At 46.5% G+C, this 22,192-nt stretch overlaps 1 protein-coding gene across 1 annotated transcript in view; it reads left to right on the top strand.

Annotated features, from left to right (window-relative positions):
- The window catches only part of tmem184a (transmembrane protein 184a), a 59,964-nt gene that overhangs the window by 19,582 nt on the left and 18,190 nt on the right, over nucleotides 1–22,192 (top strand). The window contains exon 3 of the mRNA XM_070900017.1: nucleotides 11,042–11,207. Within this exon, the coding sequence (XP_070756118.1) occupies nucleotides 11,042–11,207 (166 nt within the window). The remainder of the gene's footprint in view (nucleotides 1–11,041; nucleotides 11,208–22,192) is intronic.

Here is a 22,192-nt window from a genome sequence, read left to right as displayed (position 1 = left end):
CATCCCACGTTCACAGCATGGTTTTACATGGTGCACAATGGAGGTGAAGGGTCAGAGCCTACAGTGCAGGAGAGCAGCAAGGCGTCAGTAATATTAGTGATTAAATGATACCATACTTCAGTCAGCTGTGGTTCAGTGGGCAACACTCTCGCCTCTGAGTCGGAAAGTTGTGGGTTCGAGTCCCACTCCAGAGACTTGAGCGCATAAATCTAGGCTGACACTCCCAGTGCAGTGCTGAGGGAGCGCCGCACTGTCGGAGGTGCCGCCTTTCGGATGAGTCGTTAAACTGAGGCCCCATCTGCCCCCTCTGGTGGACCTAAAAGATCCCACGCAACTATTTTGAAGAAGAGCAGCGAAGTTATCTCCGGCTTCCTGGGACCAATATTTATCCCTCAATCAACATAACAAAAACAGATTATCGGGTCATTATCGCATTGCTGTTTGTGGGAGCTTGCTGTGCGCAAATTGGCTGCCGTGTTTCTCACATTACAACAGTGACTACACTTCTAAAAGTACTTAATTGGCTGTAAAGTGCTTTGAAACATCCGGTAGTCGTAAAAGACGCTATATAAATCTGAGTCTTTTTTTTAAATTCCTGAAGATTGTAAGAAAGAGAAAGGATTGGGCAAAGTAGCAAAACTTTACAGCACATCTTTTGCTTGCCATGGTATCTCCTAGAATGTTGTGACCTTGTCCTCTGCCCCTAGTGGTATCTATCATGGCATGGTAGCAATGAGTCAGAAGGTTGAGAGTCCCACTCCAGAGACTCGAGAACGAGCTCCAAGCTGATACACCCAGTTCAATACTGAGGGTGTGCTGCACTGTCAGAAGTGCGATAATTCTGGATGAGTCGTAAAACCAAGGCCCCCGTCTCCCCTCGCAGGTGGACTGTTCCCACTGTTATGTTTTTGGTACCACCACACAAACACACAGCCTATAAGATGGTTAATAACTTCAGGCCAAACCTGACCTGTTTATTCTTGTAAACAGCAATGGCTGCAATGCCGCAGTAGTCCACTATATTACACTTCTCCCTCCTTAATGAAGAAGTAATTATAATAATCATCATACATAACTTTCATGATTATACAAAACAAAAGATATGGACTTATTTTGCCATATTTACAAATCAAGTTTAACCACTTATTTTCTGTTTCGAAGAGGATACCTTCACTCTCGAGCAGAACCTTCCAAACATGGTGTTGAACTTAGACTCATTCTAGGCTGATCCTGAGGAAAGTTTTCCTCCAAGGGATGCCCTTGATTTACATTTGAACTCTCTATAACTTCAGACTGTTTGTCTGCCTGACTCGGACTCGGACTTAAATTCTGACTTTCTCTTGGACTTGTTTCCAGTACATTTGATGTAGGATATACTACTGGTACTCTACTTGTATCAAAACTATCTGATGAGTCCGAAATAATGAATCATTCCGACCTTAAACTCCTTCCACGTCTGTAGGTAAAATATGATCAAGGTGAACACACCTAACCTGTTCATGATCAAACATCTTGACCAAATATGTGCGAGGACCAAGTATCATCAACACTCTTCCTGGTAACCACTAACAATTTATGGTGATGGTTCTTCACTCTCGTCTTCTTCTGATTTAATTTCACACCTCTCTATTTTACTTTACCTCTATCATGATTCTCTTTCTGTCTTAATTGTTTCTCTTCTACGGATTGTGCCAAGTTTGGTTTTAACAACAAGAATCTGGTTTGTGGCTGTCGTTTGAGAAACAACTCTGCTGGTGTTCTACCAGTAGTTGTATGAGGAGTATTACGATATGTAATTAGAAAATTTGACAATTTGTGATCCAATGACCACTGTCGTTTCTTTGGCTTGGGATCCAACATCTGTTTGATGAGGGCGCGTTTTACAATTTGTACAGTGCGCTCTGCTGCACCATTTGAAGCTGGGTGGAACCTTGGTATGTTTCACACCATTTTTGCTCGTGAACTGTGCAAATTCTTCTGAACAAAATTGTGATCCATTATCAGAAACAAATTTTTTTGGGAGACCAAATGAAGAAAATAATCTTCGCAAAATGTCTAATGTTTTACTTGCCATTTTCCGCATTGGAAACACCTCGACCCACTTCGAATGGCTATCAATCACAATGTACAATTGTTGTCCTTCTAGCTTAGCAAAATCGATATGTAGCCTTTGCCACACCCTGGGAGGCCATGGCTGTAATGGTACTGATGGTGGTTGCTTGCTTACCGATTGACATGTAGTACACTGACTGCCGATGCACTCTATATCTTTATCTAGACCTGGTCACCGCAAGTAACTGCGTGCAAAACTCTTGGTCAAGCATATTCCCAGGTGCTGGTCATGAAGATCTCCGAATAATTTGGACCTGAATTTATTTGGTATAACCACTCTTGCACCCCACATGATACAATCTTTATCGACTGATAATTCATTCCTACGAATGAAGAATGGATGAATATCTTAGTCAGTTACCTGGTTTGGCTAGCCATTTGCGATGTAATCATACACCTTTGACATAACTAGGTCACGATTGGTTGCTCTACCAATCTCTTCAGCTGTGACTGGCAGTTCATCAATGTATGAAAAATAGAACACTTCTTCACTATCCAGTGTAACTTGTGATGGGGAAGGCAATCTAGACATATCATCAGCATTACTGTGATCAGTTGATCGTCTGCATTCAATATCATACATATATGCTGACAAAATCAAAGCCCATCTCTGCATTCGGGCTGCAGCTAATGGGGATTTTGGATGGGGGATTGCTGTTAGGGGCTTATGGTCCGTAACGATGGTAAACTTATGACCATACAAGTATTTGTGGAACTTCTTGACCCCAAAAATTAATGCCAAAGCTTCCCTTTCGATTTGCGCATAATTACGCTCACTGGCACTGTGGTCTCTCAGTGCCCACTTGGTTTCTCCTCCCCACTACATAGTACATGAGAAATCACTGCCCCAACTCCATATGGAGAGGCGTCACATGCTAGCTTGATCTCCTTCGATATGTCATAGTGAACTAACATGGTGCTCTCTACCAATTTTCTTTTACATTCCTTGAATGCGGTGTCGCATTCTTCTGACCACTTCCAATGGACCTATTTTTTCAATAGTTCATTCAGTGGATGTAACACTGTAGCCAAATTTGGTGGCAACTTCCCATAATAGATCCAAAAATGATGGAAGTTCAGTGACATTCTTGGGAGTGGGTGCATTTCTGATTGCATCCAGCTTTCCCTTGGTTGGATGTAACCCATCTTTGTCTACTCTGTGCCCTAAGTACTCCACTGAGTTTTGAAATAACTCACACTTGTGAGCAGCCACTCGTACTCTGTGTTTCTCTCGCCGTTTGAGGACTTCATTCAGTATGTTATTATGAATTTGCCTGTTTGGTGCTGAAATTAGTATATCATCTAAATAACATACAACCCCTTAAAAACCTTGCAAAATCTGGTTCATCACCCCTTGGAATATGGCAGGGACGGAAGACACTCCAAATGGTAGCCAATTAAATTGATATAGGCCTAGATGAGTATTTATAGTCAAGCATGACTTGGACTCCTCATCTAGTTCAAGTTGTAAGTAGGCATTCGTAAGATACAACTTTGAGAAGATCTGACCACCTGCCAGTGTTGTGAACAAATTTCCTACTTTAGGCAATGTATTGGGGATATTACCCTCTAGAACCTGGTTTACAGTTACTTTATAATCACCACACAACCTTACCTTACCATCGGACTTGAGTACAACAATGGGTGTAGCCCAATTACATAGATCTATCTTAGAGATAATGTTCTTAGTCTCTAGTCTTTTGAGTTCTTGCTCAACTTTCTCCTTGAGTGCATCTGGTACGGGATGTGGCTTGTAGTAAACTGATCTAGCGTCCTTCTGTACCTTGACACTCTCCTTGAAGCCTTGGATCAGACTGCCTGTTTCACAAAACACCTTCGGATACTTCTTGATGACATTATCCTTTGATGCAAATCTCATTTCAACATGGAAAATCTCACTCCAATCCAGCTTCAGTGATCCCAACCAATTTCTTCCTGGTCATCATCATAGGTGCTCCCTTGATACGAGGATGACTTGCTTCCACGCCAAATAAAAAAAGGATGAGTTCATAGGTGTTTCCAAAGAAGAACCCGAACTACATGTTGAAGGGTGGAAGATGCCTGCGCATGGATTTTTTTTAACGTGTGGTGGCCGTTGTACACCAGCCACCACACGGGCTTGACAGAGCTAGGTCTTGGTCCAGTGGCAAGGATTACCCAAGACAACTGGAGACCTGCTCTGCTGCATGGACCGAGTGCGCACACATATCGCAGTGTGAGCAGGTCCGTGCTGCCCCTGGACCCCTGGCCCCGAACTCACGCCGCCTCTGGACCCCGATCACATCCCTCTACAGTCTCTTGCTGCTTCTTCATCCCGACCTCGCCGCTCCTGCAACACCTGAGCACGCTCCAATCACTGACCTGGAACTTGCCGATGTTGCTCTTCACTGGAGTGCCGCATGCCGCTCCTTTTATGGCCCTGACCTGCCGCTGATGGTCTCTCACAGGTCGGGGCTCCACGCTACCCCCAGGCCACCGCACGCCACTCCTCGTCTCCTGCCACTACTAATAGAGGCAAGCTCTGAAATTGATCATTGTATTTCACCGGTATGGTGATACGATCTACCACAGGACTGTTCTCTCCCGAGTAGCCTCGCAGCTCTATCTTGGATTTCTCCAATGGGAAATCATGTGTATTGTCAAGGTATAGTGATTCCGGTACTGCACTCACGGATGCACCAGTGTTGATTTCCATGGTTATCTTGGTTCCTGCAACATCTACGTGGATGGTGATACTTTTTGATACCCTTATGCTCCTGATGATCTGTAGCTCTGAAACCTCTTTGTCCTGTTGTTTTTCTTCCATGCTATGTAGTCTCTGGGGATTTCTACTTATAGCTTTGAAAGTTGGTTTACTCTTCGGTAGGCATGCCTTCGCAAGATGCCCAGTTTTCCTGCAGATGAAACACTCTGCCTTCACATATGGACAACTTTGAGCAATGTGTTGTCCCAGGCACCGATAGCAGGACTTCAATGCTCTGTTACCATTTCCAGTTTCTGAGACCTTGGGGCCCAACTATCTTTTACTTTTAACCTGCAGGCGATTCACCTCGGTTGTCTGCCAACTGGAAATGGCATGAAATTCTCGGGTATATTGGTCAGACATTGACAAAACTGTCTGACAAGCTAAATCAAAAGTCAAGTTAGGAGTTGGTAATAACTTTCTTCCGATTGCATCATTTTTCATCCCACAAACAAAACGGTCACGCAATGTTCTGCCCTAAAAGTCTCCGAAATTGCAGTGAATAGAGAGCTTTTTTAATGCTACAATGTACTCATTGATACTTTTGTCGGTTAACTGATCTCGTATTCTGAAATGATAACTTTCAGCAATTTCCAGGGGCTCAGGACTGTAGTGCTATTCTAACTTAGTTAGAATCTGATTAAGTGATGTATCTTTTGGCTTGACAGGCACAAGCAAATTTTTCAGGGTTTCATACATCTCAGGCCCTGCTTCAGTTAAGAAAATAGCCCGTTGTCTTTCCAACACCACCCGTTTATGGTTTTCTTCATTGGGGATTTCAATGATATTATTTGTGGAGAAAGACATTTCTAGCCGCTCCAAATACGCTCCGAAACTTTCACGGTCGCATTGAAACTCCCCCAAGCGCCCTATTATTCCCATTGGCACGGCCATCTGCACTCTGGCAGTTCAGCCAAGTGTGTTTGTAATTTACCTTGGATTTTTAGCTGTTAATCAAAACTGAGAAGCTCTCAAAGTCTCTCTGTCAGTTGGCTGAATCATCCACCAACAAAAATTTCAGCTAGGTTAATCGATTAGCCCATTCTCCGTTGCCAATGTTATGTTTTTGGTATGACCTCACAAACACACAGACTTTAAGATGGCTGATAACTTCAGGAAGCTTGTCAGGTGACCCAACCTGCTTATTCTTGTAAACAGCAATGGCTGCAATGCCACTGTAGCCCACTATATATATTATGCCCACGGCATTATTTTGAAGATTACAGATTATCTGGTCATTATCACGTTGCTGTTTGTGGGAGCTTGCTGTGCGCAAATTGGCTGCCGCGTTTCCCACATTACAACAGTGACTACATTTCAAAAAGTATTTCATTGGTTGTAAAGCACTGCAAGACATCTTCTCTTCTTGGGCAGTCCCTCGGAGTCGAGGATGACTTGCTTCCACACGAAAAGTGAGTTCTCGGGTGGCTGTACAGTCCAATGAGGGACTTACAGGCTCTGTCACAGGTGGGGCAGACAGTGGTTGAAGGGACGGGTGGGTGGGGTGCTTGAGTTGCCGTGCGTTCCTTCCGCTGTTTGCACTTGGCCTCTGCTTGTTCCCGACGAAGAGACTCGAGGTGTTTGGCCCCTTCCTGGATGCTTTGGGACACGCTGAGGATGTGAACAGCGCTCTAGAAATGCAAGTCTTTTATTTTTTAGTATGCAGAAGTGCAGTGAAACATCACTTGATGAACAAGGACTATGGGCATGGTTTGGGTACAGCACTGCTCTTTGACACTTGGCTTTGCAATCTTCTCTAAACTAGTTACCTATATTCTCCACTCCATAGCATAAAATTACCCCCACAGTGCAGTGTCCATTAATGCTAATTGACCGATCTGTTTTCGAGAGGGTCTGAGGCTGACTAGCTAGTTGCAGCCACTGGGGTGGATAGGCCAGTGCTCTCTTCCAAATTACTTTCTGCATGGATTGTGTTCCCTCCTCTCCTCCGCTCCAAATCCTGAATCTCCCTTTGTTGCCCCTCAAACATTCTCCAGGTGATGTCCCTGTTGGGGAGTGGAATGCTTGTGGAAGACATCCCCAGCATTGAAGCACTGACCACACTTGATCAGCTCCGCTGGGCAGACCACATTGTTCGCACGCCAGACACGAGACTCCCAAAGCAAGAGCTCTACTCGGAATTCCTTCACGGCAAACGAGCCAAAGATGGGCGGAGGGAACGTTACAAGGACGCCCTCAAAGCCTCCCTGATAAAGTGCAACATCCCCACTGACACCTGGGAGTCCCTGGCCAAAAACCGTCCTAAGTAGAGAAAGTGCATCCGGGAGGGCGCTGAGCACCTCGAGTCTCAACGCCGAGAGCATGCAGAAATCAAGCGCAGGCAGCGGAAAGAGCGTGCGGCAAACCAGTCCCACCCTCCCTTTCCCTCAAGGACTATCTGTCCCACCTGTGACAGGGACTGTGGTTCTCGTATTGGACTGTTCAGCCACCTGAGAACTCACTTCAGGAGTGGAAGCAAGTCTTCCTCGATTCCGAGGGACTGCCTATGATGATGATGATAAGAGGACAGAGCTGTCCCATACTGCTCGTCTTCCTGAGCAGTGATGGGTGTATCACGGAGCCATAGAGGCCATGCAGGAAGTTTAAATCGATGTTCCCGTCTATGTTACTGTCAGCAGCTCGAGGTATTTGAACGTGGATCAAACGCAGGCTCTTGCTCAATGCTCAAGTGCACAACCCCCAGCAGCGGGCGGAGTTGGGGGGGGTGCGAGGGAGGCTGAGTAACTAGCATTGTTCCCCTTACTCCCCCCAGCTTGGAAGTGCTGAGGCCAACTGCCGTCCCCCCGACCACGTGAGATCAGTTAACCGATACACCTGGGACCACCCGGGTCAGGATCACTCGGCTACTTCTTTGGCCAGTTGAGCCATCAACAACTTGCATTTATATAGCGCCTTTAACGGATTAAAAAAAAGGCCCCAAGATGCTTCACCGGAGCGATCATCACACAATTTGGCATGGAAGGAGATATCGGGACAGGTGACCGAAAGCTTGGTCAAAGAGGTAGATTTTAAGGAGCGCTTTGAAGGAGGGTAGAGAGGTTTAGGGAGGGAGTTCCAGAGCTTGGGGCCCAGGCAGCTGGAGGTACTGCTGCAAAGGTGGAGTGATTATAGTCAGAGATGCTCAAGAGGGCAGAATTAGAGGAGCGCAGACATCGGGGGGGGAGGGGGGGGGGGGGGCTTGCAGGCAACGTTCCCCGTGAGCTGCACGTTGTTCTGCGCAGTCTGTTTCTTTTAGTGCGCGGTGCCTTTGAATGTCGGTAGACACGCGGTATTTACAGTGGGGCAACTGGCGAGCAGCTTTCCTGGGATCTTTCCCATCACTGTGAGGCTGCGCAGCTTAGAGGAAACATTGGTTGTAAGGCTGAAAGAGGGTACAGAGATGGGGTAGAAAAAGAAAGACAGACTTGCATTTATATAGCGCCTTTCACAACTACTGGACATCCCAAACAGCTGTACAGCCAATGAAGTACTTTTGGAGTGTGGGAAACGCGGCAGCCAATTTGCGCACTGCAAGCTCCCACAAACAGCAATGTGATAATGACCCAGATAATCTGTTTCAGTGATGTTGATTCAGGGATATATATTGGCCAGGACAGCGGGGATAACTCCCCTGCTCTTCTTCGAAATAGTATAATGGGATCTTTTACGCCCACCTTAGTGAGCAGACGGGGCCTCGGTTTAATGTCTCATCCAAAAGACGGCACCTCCAGCAGTGCAGCACTCCCTCAACACCGCACTGGGAGTGTCAGCCTAGATTTATGTGCTCAAGTCTCTGGAGCGGGACTTGAACCCACAACCTTCTGACTCAGAGGTAAGTGTGCTGCCCACTGAGGCGCAGCTGATAACAGGGTGATGTCATGGAGGGATTTGAAATGAAGGGCAAGCTGCCAAGTTCCGTTTTTGTTGAAGTACGTTCTCTTCCACACTTGCTTATTGTGCAATCATTCGGAATTGAACGGGGCGTTTATTATTTTTTTCAATGAATTAGTAACTTCCACCTGAAGCTCCTGCACAGTGATGATGATGGCATCTCCTGAGGCTTCAAGGTTGCGTTTGTTTTTTTTACAAAAATCAATAACTGGTGGGACTGTGGTTGTCGGGGACTTGCGCTCCATTGTTTGACGTGCCCTGATGAGATTTGCAGTTCAGGTCACGATGTGTAATCTATCATCTGCGGAGGCAGGCGATGCCTGGTACAGGAAGGTGGTGATCGATCCAGGAACCGAGGTGCCCTGAATTCAAGTGTCACCAGAAACGTCAGTTGCGATGTGTTGAATCACTCTTCTTAAAACCTTTCACAACAATTCGCCTTCAAACTTAAATGTACAGGACAAAGTTTGGCTTTATTGTGTTTTACACTGGTTATCCCTATCTCTGTAATCTCTTCCAGCCCCACAAACCAACCCCATCCCTCCCCACCCCCCCGACCCTGATTATAATCACTCAACCATCGGTGGCCGTGCCGTCTGTTGCCTAGGCCCCAAGCTCTGGAACTCCCTGCCTAAACCTCTCTACCTCTCTTTCCTCCTCCAAGACGCTCCTTAAAACCTACCTCTTTGACCAAGCTTTTGATCACCTGCCCTAATTTCTTCTTATCTGGCTCGGAGTTAAATGTTTATTTTTTGTCTTATGACACTCCTGTGAAGTGCCTTGGGACGTTTTACTATGTTAAAGGCGCTATATAAATACAAGTTGTTGTTGGTTTACACACTAATACAATTTTATATATTTTGCTTAAGCAGAATTTACAAAATCAGACATTGATGCAATGAGTCTGTTGGTATGGGTTTTTTTTTGTTTTCCTTTTTTCCAAGTATTTATCCCTTTTGAAAGTTACTATTGAATCTGCGTCCAACGCCCTTTCAGGCAACGCATTTCAGATCATCACTGTGTAAATAAAAGTTCTCATCTCCCTCTGGTTCGTTTGCCAATAATCCTAATTTCAGTGGCACTACTTTAAAGAGGGGCAGGGAGTTCTTCATAGACATTTACAGCACAGAAGGAGGCCATTCGGCCCATCGTGTCCACGGCGGCCGACAAAGAGCTACCCAGCCTAATCCCACTTTCCCGCTCTCGGTCTGTAGCCCTGTAGGTTACGGCACTTCAAGTGCACATCCAAGTACTTTTTAAATGTATTGAGGGTTTCAGCCTCTACCACCCTTTCAGGCAGCGAGTTCCAGACCCCTCAATTTCCCCTCAAATACGCTCTAAACCTCCTACCAATTACTTTAAATCTATGCCCCCTGGTTGTTGGCCCCTCTGCTAAGGGAAATGGGTCCCTCCTATCCACTATATCATAATTTTATACACCTCAATGAGGTCTCCCCTCAGCCTCCTCTGTTCCAAAGAAAGCAAACCCAACCTATCCAATCTTTCCTCATAACTAAAATTCTCCAGTCCAGGCAACATCCTCGTAAATCCCCTCTGTACCCTCTTCAGTGCGATCACATCTTTCCTGTAATCTGGTGACCAGAACTGCACGCAGTACTCCAGCTGTGGCCTAACTATTTTATACAGTTCAAGCATAACCTCCCTGCTCTTGTATTGTATGCCTTGGCTAATAAAGGCAAACATTCCATATGCCTTCTTAACGATCTTATCTTCTGATACATTCTTCCCTGAGCGAACACCACCCAAAAAAACAGGTGGCATTTTATTTACTGTTCGTGGGTCCTTGCTGTGAGGAAACTAATTGTTCAATTTGCTTTCCATAACAAAGATGACGCCATTCAAAAGTAATTCCTTGGCCAGATGGGATGTTTTTCTGGGTGAAGGCGCTATCTAAATGCAAGTTGTTTGGGGTGAGCAGAGGATCCGACGTGGCTGTGGTGCCGTACCCCAAGGCTGAATATCTGCTCCGTTTACTGTCTTAAGCAGGCGTGAGAGGTGGCCATTCTGGGTGAGGTGCTGTCGGGAGGGTGTGGTGGGGGACATTCAGAAAGGAGAGGCGAATGTAATTCCTGTTCGCGGGGTGACTTGAGAACCACGAATGTTTCTGAGCTGTGTCAACAATAACCGTCAGCTTTCATGTGCAGCAGAAGGGGTCAGTGCTGCGTGCTGTCATGTGGGCTATAGACGGTACTGCTCACGTTAGAATCACTTTGATTTAAAGTATGGAGTATATGATCTTTTCATTTCCAACATCTCTAATTCCTCTCTCTACAGATTTACCAGCACCTCCGACACTACAGCACGCCCAATGAACAGCGCTATATTCTCCGCATCCTTTTCATTGTTCCCATCTACTCCTTCGACTCCTGGCTCAGCCTGCTCTTCATCAGCAACGATCAGTACTACGTTTACTTTGACTCGATGCGAGATTGTTACGAAGGTGAGCGACCATCCTGATAACCGGAAATTATTTGGGGTTTTTTGTTACATTTTAACCCATTGAGAAAGGAGCGTCGTAATAATGCGTTAAAAGCCTCATCGACATTGATCTTTCGGCTCTCTCTGTGTCTCTGTCTCTGTCTCTCTCTCTGTCTCTCTCTCTTTGTCTCTCTCTCTTTGTCTCTCTCTCTCTGTCTCTCTCTCTCTCTGTCTCTCTCTCTCTCTGTCCCCCCTCTCTCTGTCCCCTCTCTCTCTGTCCCGCTCTCTCTGTCCCTCTCTCTCTCTGTCTCTTTGTCTCTGTCTCTTTGTCTCTGTCTCTTTGTCTCTGTCTGTGTCTCTGTCTCTGTGTCTCTGTGTCTCTGTCTCTGGGACTCTTTCTCTCTCTCTCTCTCTCTCTCTCTGTCTGTGTCTGTGTCTGTGTCTGTCTCTCTGTCCCTCTCTCTCTGTCCCTCTCTCTCTCTGTCTCTTTGTCTCTGTCTCTTTGTCTCTGTCTCTTTTTCTCTGTCTCTGTCTCTGTCTCTGTCTCTGTCTCTCTGTCCCTCTCTCTCTCTGTGTCTTCTCTGTGTCTCTTTGTCTCTGTCTCTTTTTCTCTTTCTGTGTCTCTGTGTCTCTGTGTCTCTGTCTCTGTCTCTGTGTGTCTCTCTCCTCTCTCTCTCTCTCCCCCTCTGAATTATGAGTCCTGTTCCACGCGTTATTATTTCCTGCATTCTCCTTTCTCTGTGCAAAACTTTTTGGCAAGTATACTATGCTATATAAATTGCAGGTTGTTATTCTGAATGCATACAAGGCAAGGTAAATATACATTCACTGAATTAATTTATATTGGAATCCCTTTGGAGAACATCCATGATTGTCACCTTGTTCGAAGGGGCGAAGAATTCTCTTCCTTCCTTTCTCTGCCTGGTTATTATTGAAAAACACTCTGCTGAGGGCCGAATGCAGAATGGTTCTCTCTGGTACCTGGCTGGACCATTTCAAGGGCTTGGAGTAAGCATTTGATATTGAGAGAAATGGACCCTTCGCACCCTCTGTTTTGGCAGATCTTCCAAGAATTTTTCAATGCTACATCTGAGGCTGACTTTCCTTCAGTCTGCAAGCCAGCAGAGATACCATGCTAATTAGAGACTCCGTGATGTCGTCGCACCATGAAAGAAGTGAACAAGTTTTCTGTAAGGATCAGTTGCTGCTAAGAGTTAGCACAGGAGAAGCGTCTATATTTTTTTGACAATTTGAGGAGGAGAGTAAATTGGGTAATTACTGTTTGTACTGAGCATTTTCCGTTTGTCTGTTTGATATTGAGGAAAGGTGTTGGCATATAGCCTGAGCTTCAGTCTAGGAGATTCATCCATCTTCTGCAGTTGAAGAGATCACGTGGTGGCATGCGAGATAGAATCCTACAGCACAGGCGGAGGCCATTTGGCCCATCATGCCTGTGCCGACTCTTTGAAAGAGTGATCCAATTAGTCCCACTTCCCCAAAGTGCTGAAGTTGTTTCCTTTTCAAGTATATATATCCAATTGCCGTCCAGGAAGGGAGAGTACATGATATGATTTCTCTGATCACTAGGAGTCGCTACATTTACCTAGATAGTCATAGTCATCATAGGCAGTCCCTCGGAATCGAGGAAGACTTGCTTCTACTCCTGAAGTGAGTCCTTAGGTGGTTGAACAGTCCAATACGAGAGCCACAGACTCTGTCACAGGTGGGACAGACAGTCGTTGAGGGAAGGGGTGGGTGGGACTGGTTTGCCGCACGCTCTTTCCGCTGCCTGTGCTTGATTTCTGCACGTTCTCGGCGTTGAGACTCTAGGTGCTCAGCGCCCTCTCAGATGCACTTCTTCCACTTCGGGCGGTCTTTGGCCAGGGACTCCCAGGTGTCAGTGGGGATGTCGCACTTTATCAGGGAGGCTTTGAGGGTGTCCTTGTAGCGTTTCCTCTGCCCACCTTTGGCTCGTTTTCCGTGAAGGAGCTCCGAGCAGAGCACTTGCTTTGGGAGTCTCGTGTCTGGCATGCGAACTATGTGGCCTGCCCAGCGGAGCTGATCGAGTGTGGTCAGTGCTTCAATGCTGGGGATGTTAGCATGAATGAGGACGCTGATGTTGGTGCGCCTGTCCTCCCAGGGTATTTGTAGGATCTTGTGGAGACATCGTTGGTGATATTTCTCCAACAACTTGGTGTCTACTGTACATGGTCCATGTCTCTGAGCCATACAGGAGCCCTGTAGATCATGAGCTTGGTGGCAGTTTGGAGGGCCTGGTCTTCAAAAACTCTTTTCCTCCGGCGACCGAAGGCTGCACTGGCGCACTGGAGGTGGTGTTGGATCTCGTCGTCAATGCCTGCTCTTGTTGATAGGAGGCTCCCGAGACATGGGAAGTGGTCCACGGTATCCAGGGCCGCGCCGTGGATCTTGATGACTGGGGGGCAGTGCTGTGCGGTGAGGACAGGCTGGTGGAAGACCTTTGTCTTACGGATATTTAGCGTAAGGCCCATGCTTTCGTACGCCTCAGTAAATACATCGACTATGTCCTGGAATGCGGCCTCTGTATGTGCGCAGATGCAGGCGTCGTCCGCGTACTGTAGCTCGACAACAGAGGTTGGGGTGGTCTTGGACCTGGCCTGGAGACGGCGCAGGTTGAACAGGTTCCCACTGGTTCTGTAGTTTAGTTCCACTCCAGCGGGGAGCTTGTTGACTGTGAGGTGGAGCATGGCGGCGAGAAAGATTGAGAAGAGGGTTGGGGCGATGACGCAGTCCTGCTTGACCCCGGTCCGGACATGAATTGGGTCTGTGATGGATCCGGCCTGCATGTCGTCGTGGAGCAGGCGGAGGATGGTGACGAACTTTTGGGGGTGTCCGAAACGGAGGAGGATGCTCCGTAAACCCTCGCGGTTGACAGTGTTGAAGAAGGCCATGTATAAGGGTGCTGTTCCCTGCATTTTTCCTGTAGCTGTCGCGCTGCAAAAATCATGTCCGTTTCCAGGTGAAGGCATCGTCTGGAATGTGGTCTGCTCAGGGAGTGTGGCGGAGATGGGGGTGGTGGGGGGGGGAGCGGCAGTGATGCTGAATCCAAAGACAATATCTAGCATAAACACTCAAAAAAAGTAACTGGGCCAAATGTCTTTCCTCACCCATATCCACCCTGTAAAATGTTCACAAAAAGAGAAACATGTGTGGATTGGTAAGGACACTGGGGACATTGAAGAAGTACTGTCAAAGAATGTCTACATAGGAACATAAGAAATGAGAGCAGGAGTCGGCCATACGACCCCTCGAGCCTGCTCCGTCATTCAATAAGATCATGGCTGATCTTCAACCTCAACTACACGTTCCCATCCAATCCCTATATCTCTTGATTCCCTTAAAATCCAACAATCTATCGATCTCCGCCTTGAATATAGTCAACGACTCAGTATCCACAGCTCTCTGGGGCAGAGAATTCCAAAGATGCACCACCCTCCAAGTGAAGAAATTCCTCCTCCAAGTCAGTCTTAAATGGCCGACCCCTTATCCTGAGACCGTGCCCCTTAGTTTTAGACTCTCCAGCCAGGAGATATATTCCAAATACAATATTACATAGAACTTACAGCACATAAGTTACACTACAAGAGTCAGAGGAAATGTATTAGCATGGATAGAGAATTGGTTGGCGAACAAAAAGCAGAGAGTCGGGATAAATGGGTCCTTTTCCGGTTGGAAATCAGTGGTTAGTGGTGTGCCACAGGGATCAGTGCTGGGACCACAACTGTTTACAATATACATAGATGACCTAGAAGAGGGGACAGAGTGTAGTGCAACAAAATTTGCAGATGACACAAAGATTAGTGGGAAAGCGGGTTGTGTAGAGGACTCAGAGAGGCTGCAAGGAGATTTGGATAGGTTAAGCGAATGGGCTAAGGTTTGGCAGATGGAATACAATGTCGGAAAGTGTGAGGTCATCCACCTTGGGGGAAAAAAACAGTAAAAGGGAATATTATTTGAATGGGGAGAAATTACAACATGCTGCAGTGCAGAGGGACCTGGGGGTCCTTGTGCATGAATCCCAAAAGGTTAGTTTGCAAGTGCAGCAGGTAATCAGGAAGGCGAATGGAATGTTGGCCTTCATTGCGAGAGGGATGGAGTACAAAAGCAGGGAGGTCTTGCTGCAACTGTATAAGGTATTGGTAAGACCGCATCTGGAGTACTGCGTGCAGTTTTGGTCACCTTACTTAAGGAAGGATATACTAGCCTTGGAGGGGGTACAGAGACGATTCACTAAGCTGATTCCGGAGATGAAGGGGTTACCTTATGATGATAGATTGAGTAGACTGTGTCTTTACTCGTTGGAGTTCAGAAGGATGAGGGGTGATCTTATAGAAACATTTAAAATCATGAAAGGGATAGACAAGATAGAGGCAGAGAGGTTGTTTCCACTGGTCGGGAGAGACTAGAACTAGGGGGCACAGCCTCAAAATACGGAGGAGCCAATTTAAAACCGAGTTGAGAAAGAATTTCTTCTCCCAGAGGGTTGTGAATCTGTGGAATTCTCTGCCCAAGGAAGCAGTTGATGCTGGCTCATTGAATGTTTTCAAGTCAAAGATAGATAGATTTTTAACCAATAAGGGAATTAAGGGTTACGGGGAGCGGGCGGGTAAGTGGAGCTGAGTCCACGACCAGATCAGCCATGATCTTATTGAATGGCGGAGCAGGCTCGAGGGGCTAGATGGCCTACTCCTGTTCCTAATTCTTATGTTCTTATGTTATGTATAAGTGGGCATTTATCTTGCTTCCCCTTAAATAAAAAAATACTTTCATTTATATAGTGCCTTTCATGACCATTGGATGTTCCAAAGCTCTTTACAGCCAATGAAGTAATTTTTTGGGAGTGCAGTCACTATTGCAATGTAGAAAACTCAGCAGTCAATTTATGCATAGCAAGCTCCCACAAACAGCAATGTGATAATGGCCAGATAATCTGTTTTTAGTGATGTTGATTGAGGGATAGATATTGGCCAGGACACCGGGGATAACTCCCCTGTTCTTCAAAATAGTGCCGCGGAATCTTTTACGTCCAACCGAGAGCAGTCGAGGGGGGCCTCGGTTTAACGTCTCATCCGAAAGACGGCACCTCCGACACTGCACTGAAGTATCAGCCGATATTTTTATGCTCAAGGCCCTGGAGTGGGAGTTGAACCCACGACTTTCTGACTCAGAGGTGAGGGTACTACCAACAGAGCCACGCCAGACACTCCTAAATGTATTTAATATGGGTTGAATGAACCGCACCTTACCAAATGAAACCCAAGGAAAGTGAAGGACCAAAAAGTGGTCATTTAGCTCATTGAAGCTCGTCTGTCTAGTCCTGAATCTTGGCATTCAGCTATATTTTGAGCCTCTCCGATATGTTGCTGATGGATGAATCCAAGCGAAGAAATTCTTCCTGCTCTTTTTTAAAAAATTTTCTTTTCCACTAAGTTTACATTTATATCTCGCTGAAATTTGAATGAATTTTAAAATCCATATTGCCTCCGGATTCAATCTTGGCCAACACTCCAGAGCAAAGCTAATGCCTTAAGAAGATTAGGTGGTTTTTACGCTGAGTCTGTGTCATGGCCAGCTCGCCTCCTTGCTCCTGACATTCGTTCAACGGTAAACAAAGAGTGAATTTTGTGCAACACACTCTGAGAACGCAGGCTCCGATTCCTTCGTTGATTCCTTTCTGTCACAAGGTTGATAACCTGGAAGAGCAGGTTTGTTTATTGGGTGTGCCCCGAGCGTAGGTGTGTGTTTCTGATCAGCCTCCCGAGCTCCAGCTTCGGTTTATTTATTAACAAAGAAAGCCTTGCATTTATATAGCGCCTTTCACAATCTCGGGACGTCCCGAAGTGCTTCACGCCCAATCAAGTCACTGTTGTAATGTAGTTAGCGGGGCAGCCATCTTTTGCGCACAGCAAGCTCCCACAAGTAGCAATTTGATCATGACCAGATAAATCTGTCTTTTACATTTTGTTTGTGAGGGATTAATATTGACCAGGACAAGCTCTCTCTATCAATAAATTGTTGTGTGCCTAAGGTTCTCTACAGTATGACGGCAACTACACTTCAGAAGTACTTAATTGGCTGTAAAGCTCTTTAGGGCGCCCTGAAGGCACTCCATAAATGCCAGTTTTTCTTTCTCCCAAGGAAACATTTGCAGGTCTATGGGGAACGAGCGGGACTAATTGAATAGCACTTGTGAAGAGCACGCGGACCAAGTGACCACCTTTGGTGCTGTAAGGTTGAATGATTCTATATTCCAATGATCACAGAATTGCTAGTAATTTCAGATTACGCTCTACATCTTTCTATCCGGCTTGCCTGCAAAGTATGTCCCTTGGATATTACTTTCCTAGAACATCAAAAAGTTTGACTACACATTTTTTTTTTTTTTTTAAAGTACTTCATTGGCTGTCAAGTGTTTTGGGACATCCTGACGTCGTGAAAAGGGCTGTCTAAATGCAACTTCTTTCTTTCTATCTTCCTTTGAAAAGCTTTACTGGTCTGAAGCTGCATTAGCTAACCTATACCAGAACAGTAGGTGCGATCGACGCCACAAATACAAAGCAAAATAAAAATTCCCACATGCTGTAAATTGGGAACAAAAAAGCCTCCTCGAAAATGCTGGAAACCTACGGCGGGTCGATCGACCTACGCCTTGATGTTTCAGGCATAACCCTTCACCAGTGTTCCAATGGAAGGTTACACCCAAACCGGTTTGCTCCACAGCTGCTGACTGACTTGCTGTGTGTCAGCCGTGGCTCAGAGGGCAGCACGCTCGCCTCTGAGTCAGAAGGTTGTGGGTTTGAGTCACACTCCAGGGACTTGAGCACATAAATCTAGGCTGACACTCCAGTGCTGAGGGAGTGCTGCACTGTCGGATGAGACCTGCTCTCTCAGGTGGATGTAAAAGATCCCAGGACACTATTTCAAAGAAGAGCAGGGGAATTATCCCTGGTATCCTGGCCAATATTTAATCCCTCAATCAACATAACAAATAAAAAACAGATTATCTGGTCGTTATCACATTGCGGTTTGTGGGAGCTTGCTGTGCGCAAATTGGCTGCTGTATTTCCAACATTACAACAGTGCCCATACTGCAAAATTACTTAGTTGGCTGTAAAGTGCTTTGAGACGTCTGGTGGTTGTGAAATAAATATAAATCCAAATCTGTCTTTTTATGGGTCTCCAAGGGAGAGAAATTAGTCTCCAGGCAGCAAAGCTATGGAGAGGGTGCTAAGGTGCATTTTTTTGTTAGCTTTCTTTCCTAAAGTTCCTGTGCTCCTAATTCTGTCCTCGCCACTGCTCATCGCCATCACCTGGTCCAAGGGCATTGAAGCGAATTGTGACGGCCCAATTGCTCTCCCACCTGAGATCAGCTAACTCAGCGCAGGCCAGGAATCAAACCTGAGGCCTCATTGCAGTAACGTTACTCACTGCAATAACAAGAGGTTGCATTTATATATGAACATAAGAAATAGGTGCAGGAGTCGGCCATTCGGCCCCTCGAGCCTGATCCACCATTCAGCTGATCATTAACCTCAACTCCACTTTCCCGCACTATCCCCATATCCCTTAATTCCCCCAAATTTATCAACTTCTGTCTTGAATATACTCAATGACTGAGCCTCCACAGCCCTCTGGGGTAGAGAATGCCAAAGATTCACCACCCTTTGAGTGAAGAATTTTCTCCTCATCTCAGTCCTAAATGGCCGACCCCTTATTCTGAGACTGTGGCTCCTGGTTCTAGATTCACCAGCCAGGGGAAACATCCTCCCTGCATCTATCCTGTCAAGCCCCTTAAGAATTTTATATGCTTCCATATAGTGTCTTAAATATAGTAAAATATCCTAAGGTGCTTCACAGGAGCGATTATGAAACAAAATCTGACACTGAGCCACATAAGGAGATATTAGGACAGGTGACCAGAAGCTTGGTCAAAGAGTCTTAAAGGAGGAGAGAGAGGCGGAGAGGTTTAGGCAGGGAGTTCCAGAGCTTGGGGCCCAGGCAGCTGGATGCACGGCCTCCAATGGCGGAGTGATGAAGATCGGAGATTTGCAAGAGGCTTGGGTCATCAAATGATCTAACTGACGATTCTTCGATAGTGTAAGGCCATTTAGGTGAATGAATGCTTGGGTGAAAGGCCAGGTGGCTAACTCTCATGCTCGCAGTTGGAAGATTAAGTCTGGAATCCCAAGAAAATTCAGTCCATCTACTGTTCCTCCAAGGTTGATCAGAGTTCCGCTAACGTGGAAGGAAAACAGACGGCGTGGGTCTCTGTACATGAGCTCGGGCCACACCAGTGTACAAACGGCAGAATGGCACTCTAAGCTTAGAAATGGCCTTGGGTATGGAGGAGTAAGCACCATTTCTAATCGTAGAATGGTGACAGCACAGAAGGAGGCCATTCGGCCCGTCGAGCCCGTGCCAGCTCTCTGCAAGAGCACCTCAGCCAGTCCCACTCCCCCGCCCTTTCCCCGTAGCCCTGCAATTGCTTTCCTTCAGGTACTTATCCGATTCCCTTTTGAAAGCCACGATTGAGTCTGCCTCCACCACCCCTTCCAGGCCGTGCATTCCAGATCCTAAACACTCGCTGCGTAAAAAAAAGTTTTTTCTCACGGTCGTCTTTGTAACTTCTGCCAATCACCTTAAATCTGTGTCCGCTGGTTCTTGACCCTTCTGCCAATGGGAACAGTGTCTCTCGATCTACTCTGTCTAGACCCCTCATTATTTTGAACACCTCGATCAAATCTCCTCTCAACCTTTTCTGCTCAAAGGAGAACAACCCCAGCTTCTCCAGTCTGTCCACGTAACTCAAGTCCCTCATCTCCGGAATCATTCTCGTAAATTTTTTCTGCACCTTTCCTAAAGTGCGGTGCCCAGGATTGGACACAATACTCCAGTTGAGGCCGAACCAGTGTTTTATAAAGGTTTATCATAACTTCCTTGCTTTTGTCCAATATACCTCTATAATGAAGCCCAGGATCCCGTAAGCTTTTTTTAACAGCTTTCTCAACCTGCCCTGCCACCGTCAGCGATTTGTGCACATATACCCCCAGGTCTCTCTCTTCATGCACCCCCTTTAGAATTGTACCCTTTAATTTATATTGCCTCTCCCCATTCTTCACACCGAAATTTATCACTTTGCTTTTTTCTGTGTTAAACTTCATCTGCCACGTGTCCGCCCATTCCACCAGCCTGTCTATGTCCTCTTGTATTCTATCCCTAGCCTCCTCACTGTTCACTATACTTCCAAGTTTCCTGTCATCTGCAAATTTTGAAAATACACCCTGTACACCCGAGTCCAATGTGTATCACTAAAAGCCCAGCCTTTCCTCCAAACAGAGAGAGGGGTATCTCTACTAGTGTGTGTCATCTGACTGTTCGGTATAATTGGGTGCACAAATGCTTTATAAATTTTAATCGCTGAATCAGTTGGAACCTGCATAATCTAGGATTTGTTTTCTGACCCGCGAGATTGGATTTCTTCTGCGAGGTTTGCCTGTGAATTATGTATGACTATGTATCTGTTATGCTTTCCAACCTGTGGGACAAGGCGCAGACTGTGTAGCCTGTTGCCTGCGGTAGCAGATCGAGAGGCTGAGGTACAGCCAGACTCTGCAAGAGCAAAGTGAATGCAGGCGAGATTCCTGCCTTGCTGTAGGGGAGAGTGGCGGGAATAGGTAAACCCACTGAGCTCTCGTACACCTACTGAGGAGACATTGAGGAGACTCGGCCTATATTCTCTGGAGTTTAGAAGAACGAGAGGTGATTTCATTGAAACATACAAAATTCTCACAGGGCTTAACAGGGTAGATGCGGGGAGGATGTTTCCCCCCGGGCTGGGGAATCTAGAACCAGGGGTCACAGTCTCAGAATAAGGGGTCGGCCATTTAGAACTGCGATGAGGAGAAACGTCTTCACTCGGAGGGTGGTGAATCTCTGGAATTCTCTGCCACAGAGGGCTGTGGAGGCTCAGTCTGAGAGTATATTCAAGACAGAGATCGATAGATTTTTGGATATTAAGGAATCAAGGGAGACGGGGACAGTGCAGGAAAGTGCCATGTCAAGTTGAGGTAGAAGATCAGCCATGATCTTATTGAATGACGGAGCAGGCTCGAGGGGCTGAATGGCCTACTCCTGCTCCTAATTCTTATGTTGAATGCGTCATCTCGACCCCAAGGTGCGTTACTGCCCTGTAACGTGCTCCAGCGTGTGGGGAGTAGGGGGGGGGGCTCCATATTATATCTGCAGGTTTAGCGATTTCATACCATTGATAGCTTTGTTTAGAGCCGGTGAATTGCAGTCTCCCAGAATAAAGAGAGTGATTTGTGAGGCAACAACATTTTACCAAATGACTTGCCGACCAATGGGTTATCGGATTTATTCTATCTGACCGATACTGGGGAACAGCATCAGTGTCAGCCGTGGCTCAGTGGGCAGCACTCTCGCCTCTGAATCAGAAGGTTGTGGGTTCAAGTCCCACTCCAGGGACTTGAGCGCATAAATCTAGGCTGACACTCCCAGTGCAGTGCTGAGGGAGTGCTGCACTGTTGGAGGTACCGTCTTTCAAATGAGACGTTAAACCGAGGCCCCGTCTGCTCCATCGGGTGGGCGTAAAAGATCCAAGGGCACTATTTTGAAGAAGAGCAGGGGAGTTATCCCCGGTGTCCTGGTCAATGTTTATCCCTCAGGTTATCTGGTCATTATCACATTGCTGTGTGTGGGAGCTTGCTTGTGCGCAAATTGGCTGCCGCGTTTCCTACATTACAACAGTGACTACACTCCAAAAAGTACTTCATTGGCTGTAAAGTGCTTTGAGACATCCGGTGGTCGTGAAAGGCGCTATCTAAATGCAAGTCTGTCTGTCTTCTGTCTGACCGATACTGGGGAACAGTACAGTCTCTGCATGATAAAGAAAACAAGATTATCCCATGGGGCAATGTACTTCCTTCTCTCCCTCCCTCCATCCCTCCC

The sequence above is a fragment of the Pristiophorus japonicus genome, chromosome 15 (assembly GCF_044704955.1).
Source record: "Pristiophorus japonicus isolate sPriJap1 chromosome 15, sPriJap1.hap1, whole genome shotgun sequence".
Lineage (NCBI taxonomy): Eukaryota > Metazoa > Chordata > Chondrichthyes > Pristiophoridae > Pristiophorus > Pristiophorus japonicus.
This window is presented reverse-complemented; position numbering and strand designations above follow the sequence as displayed.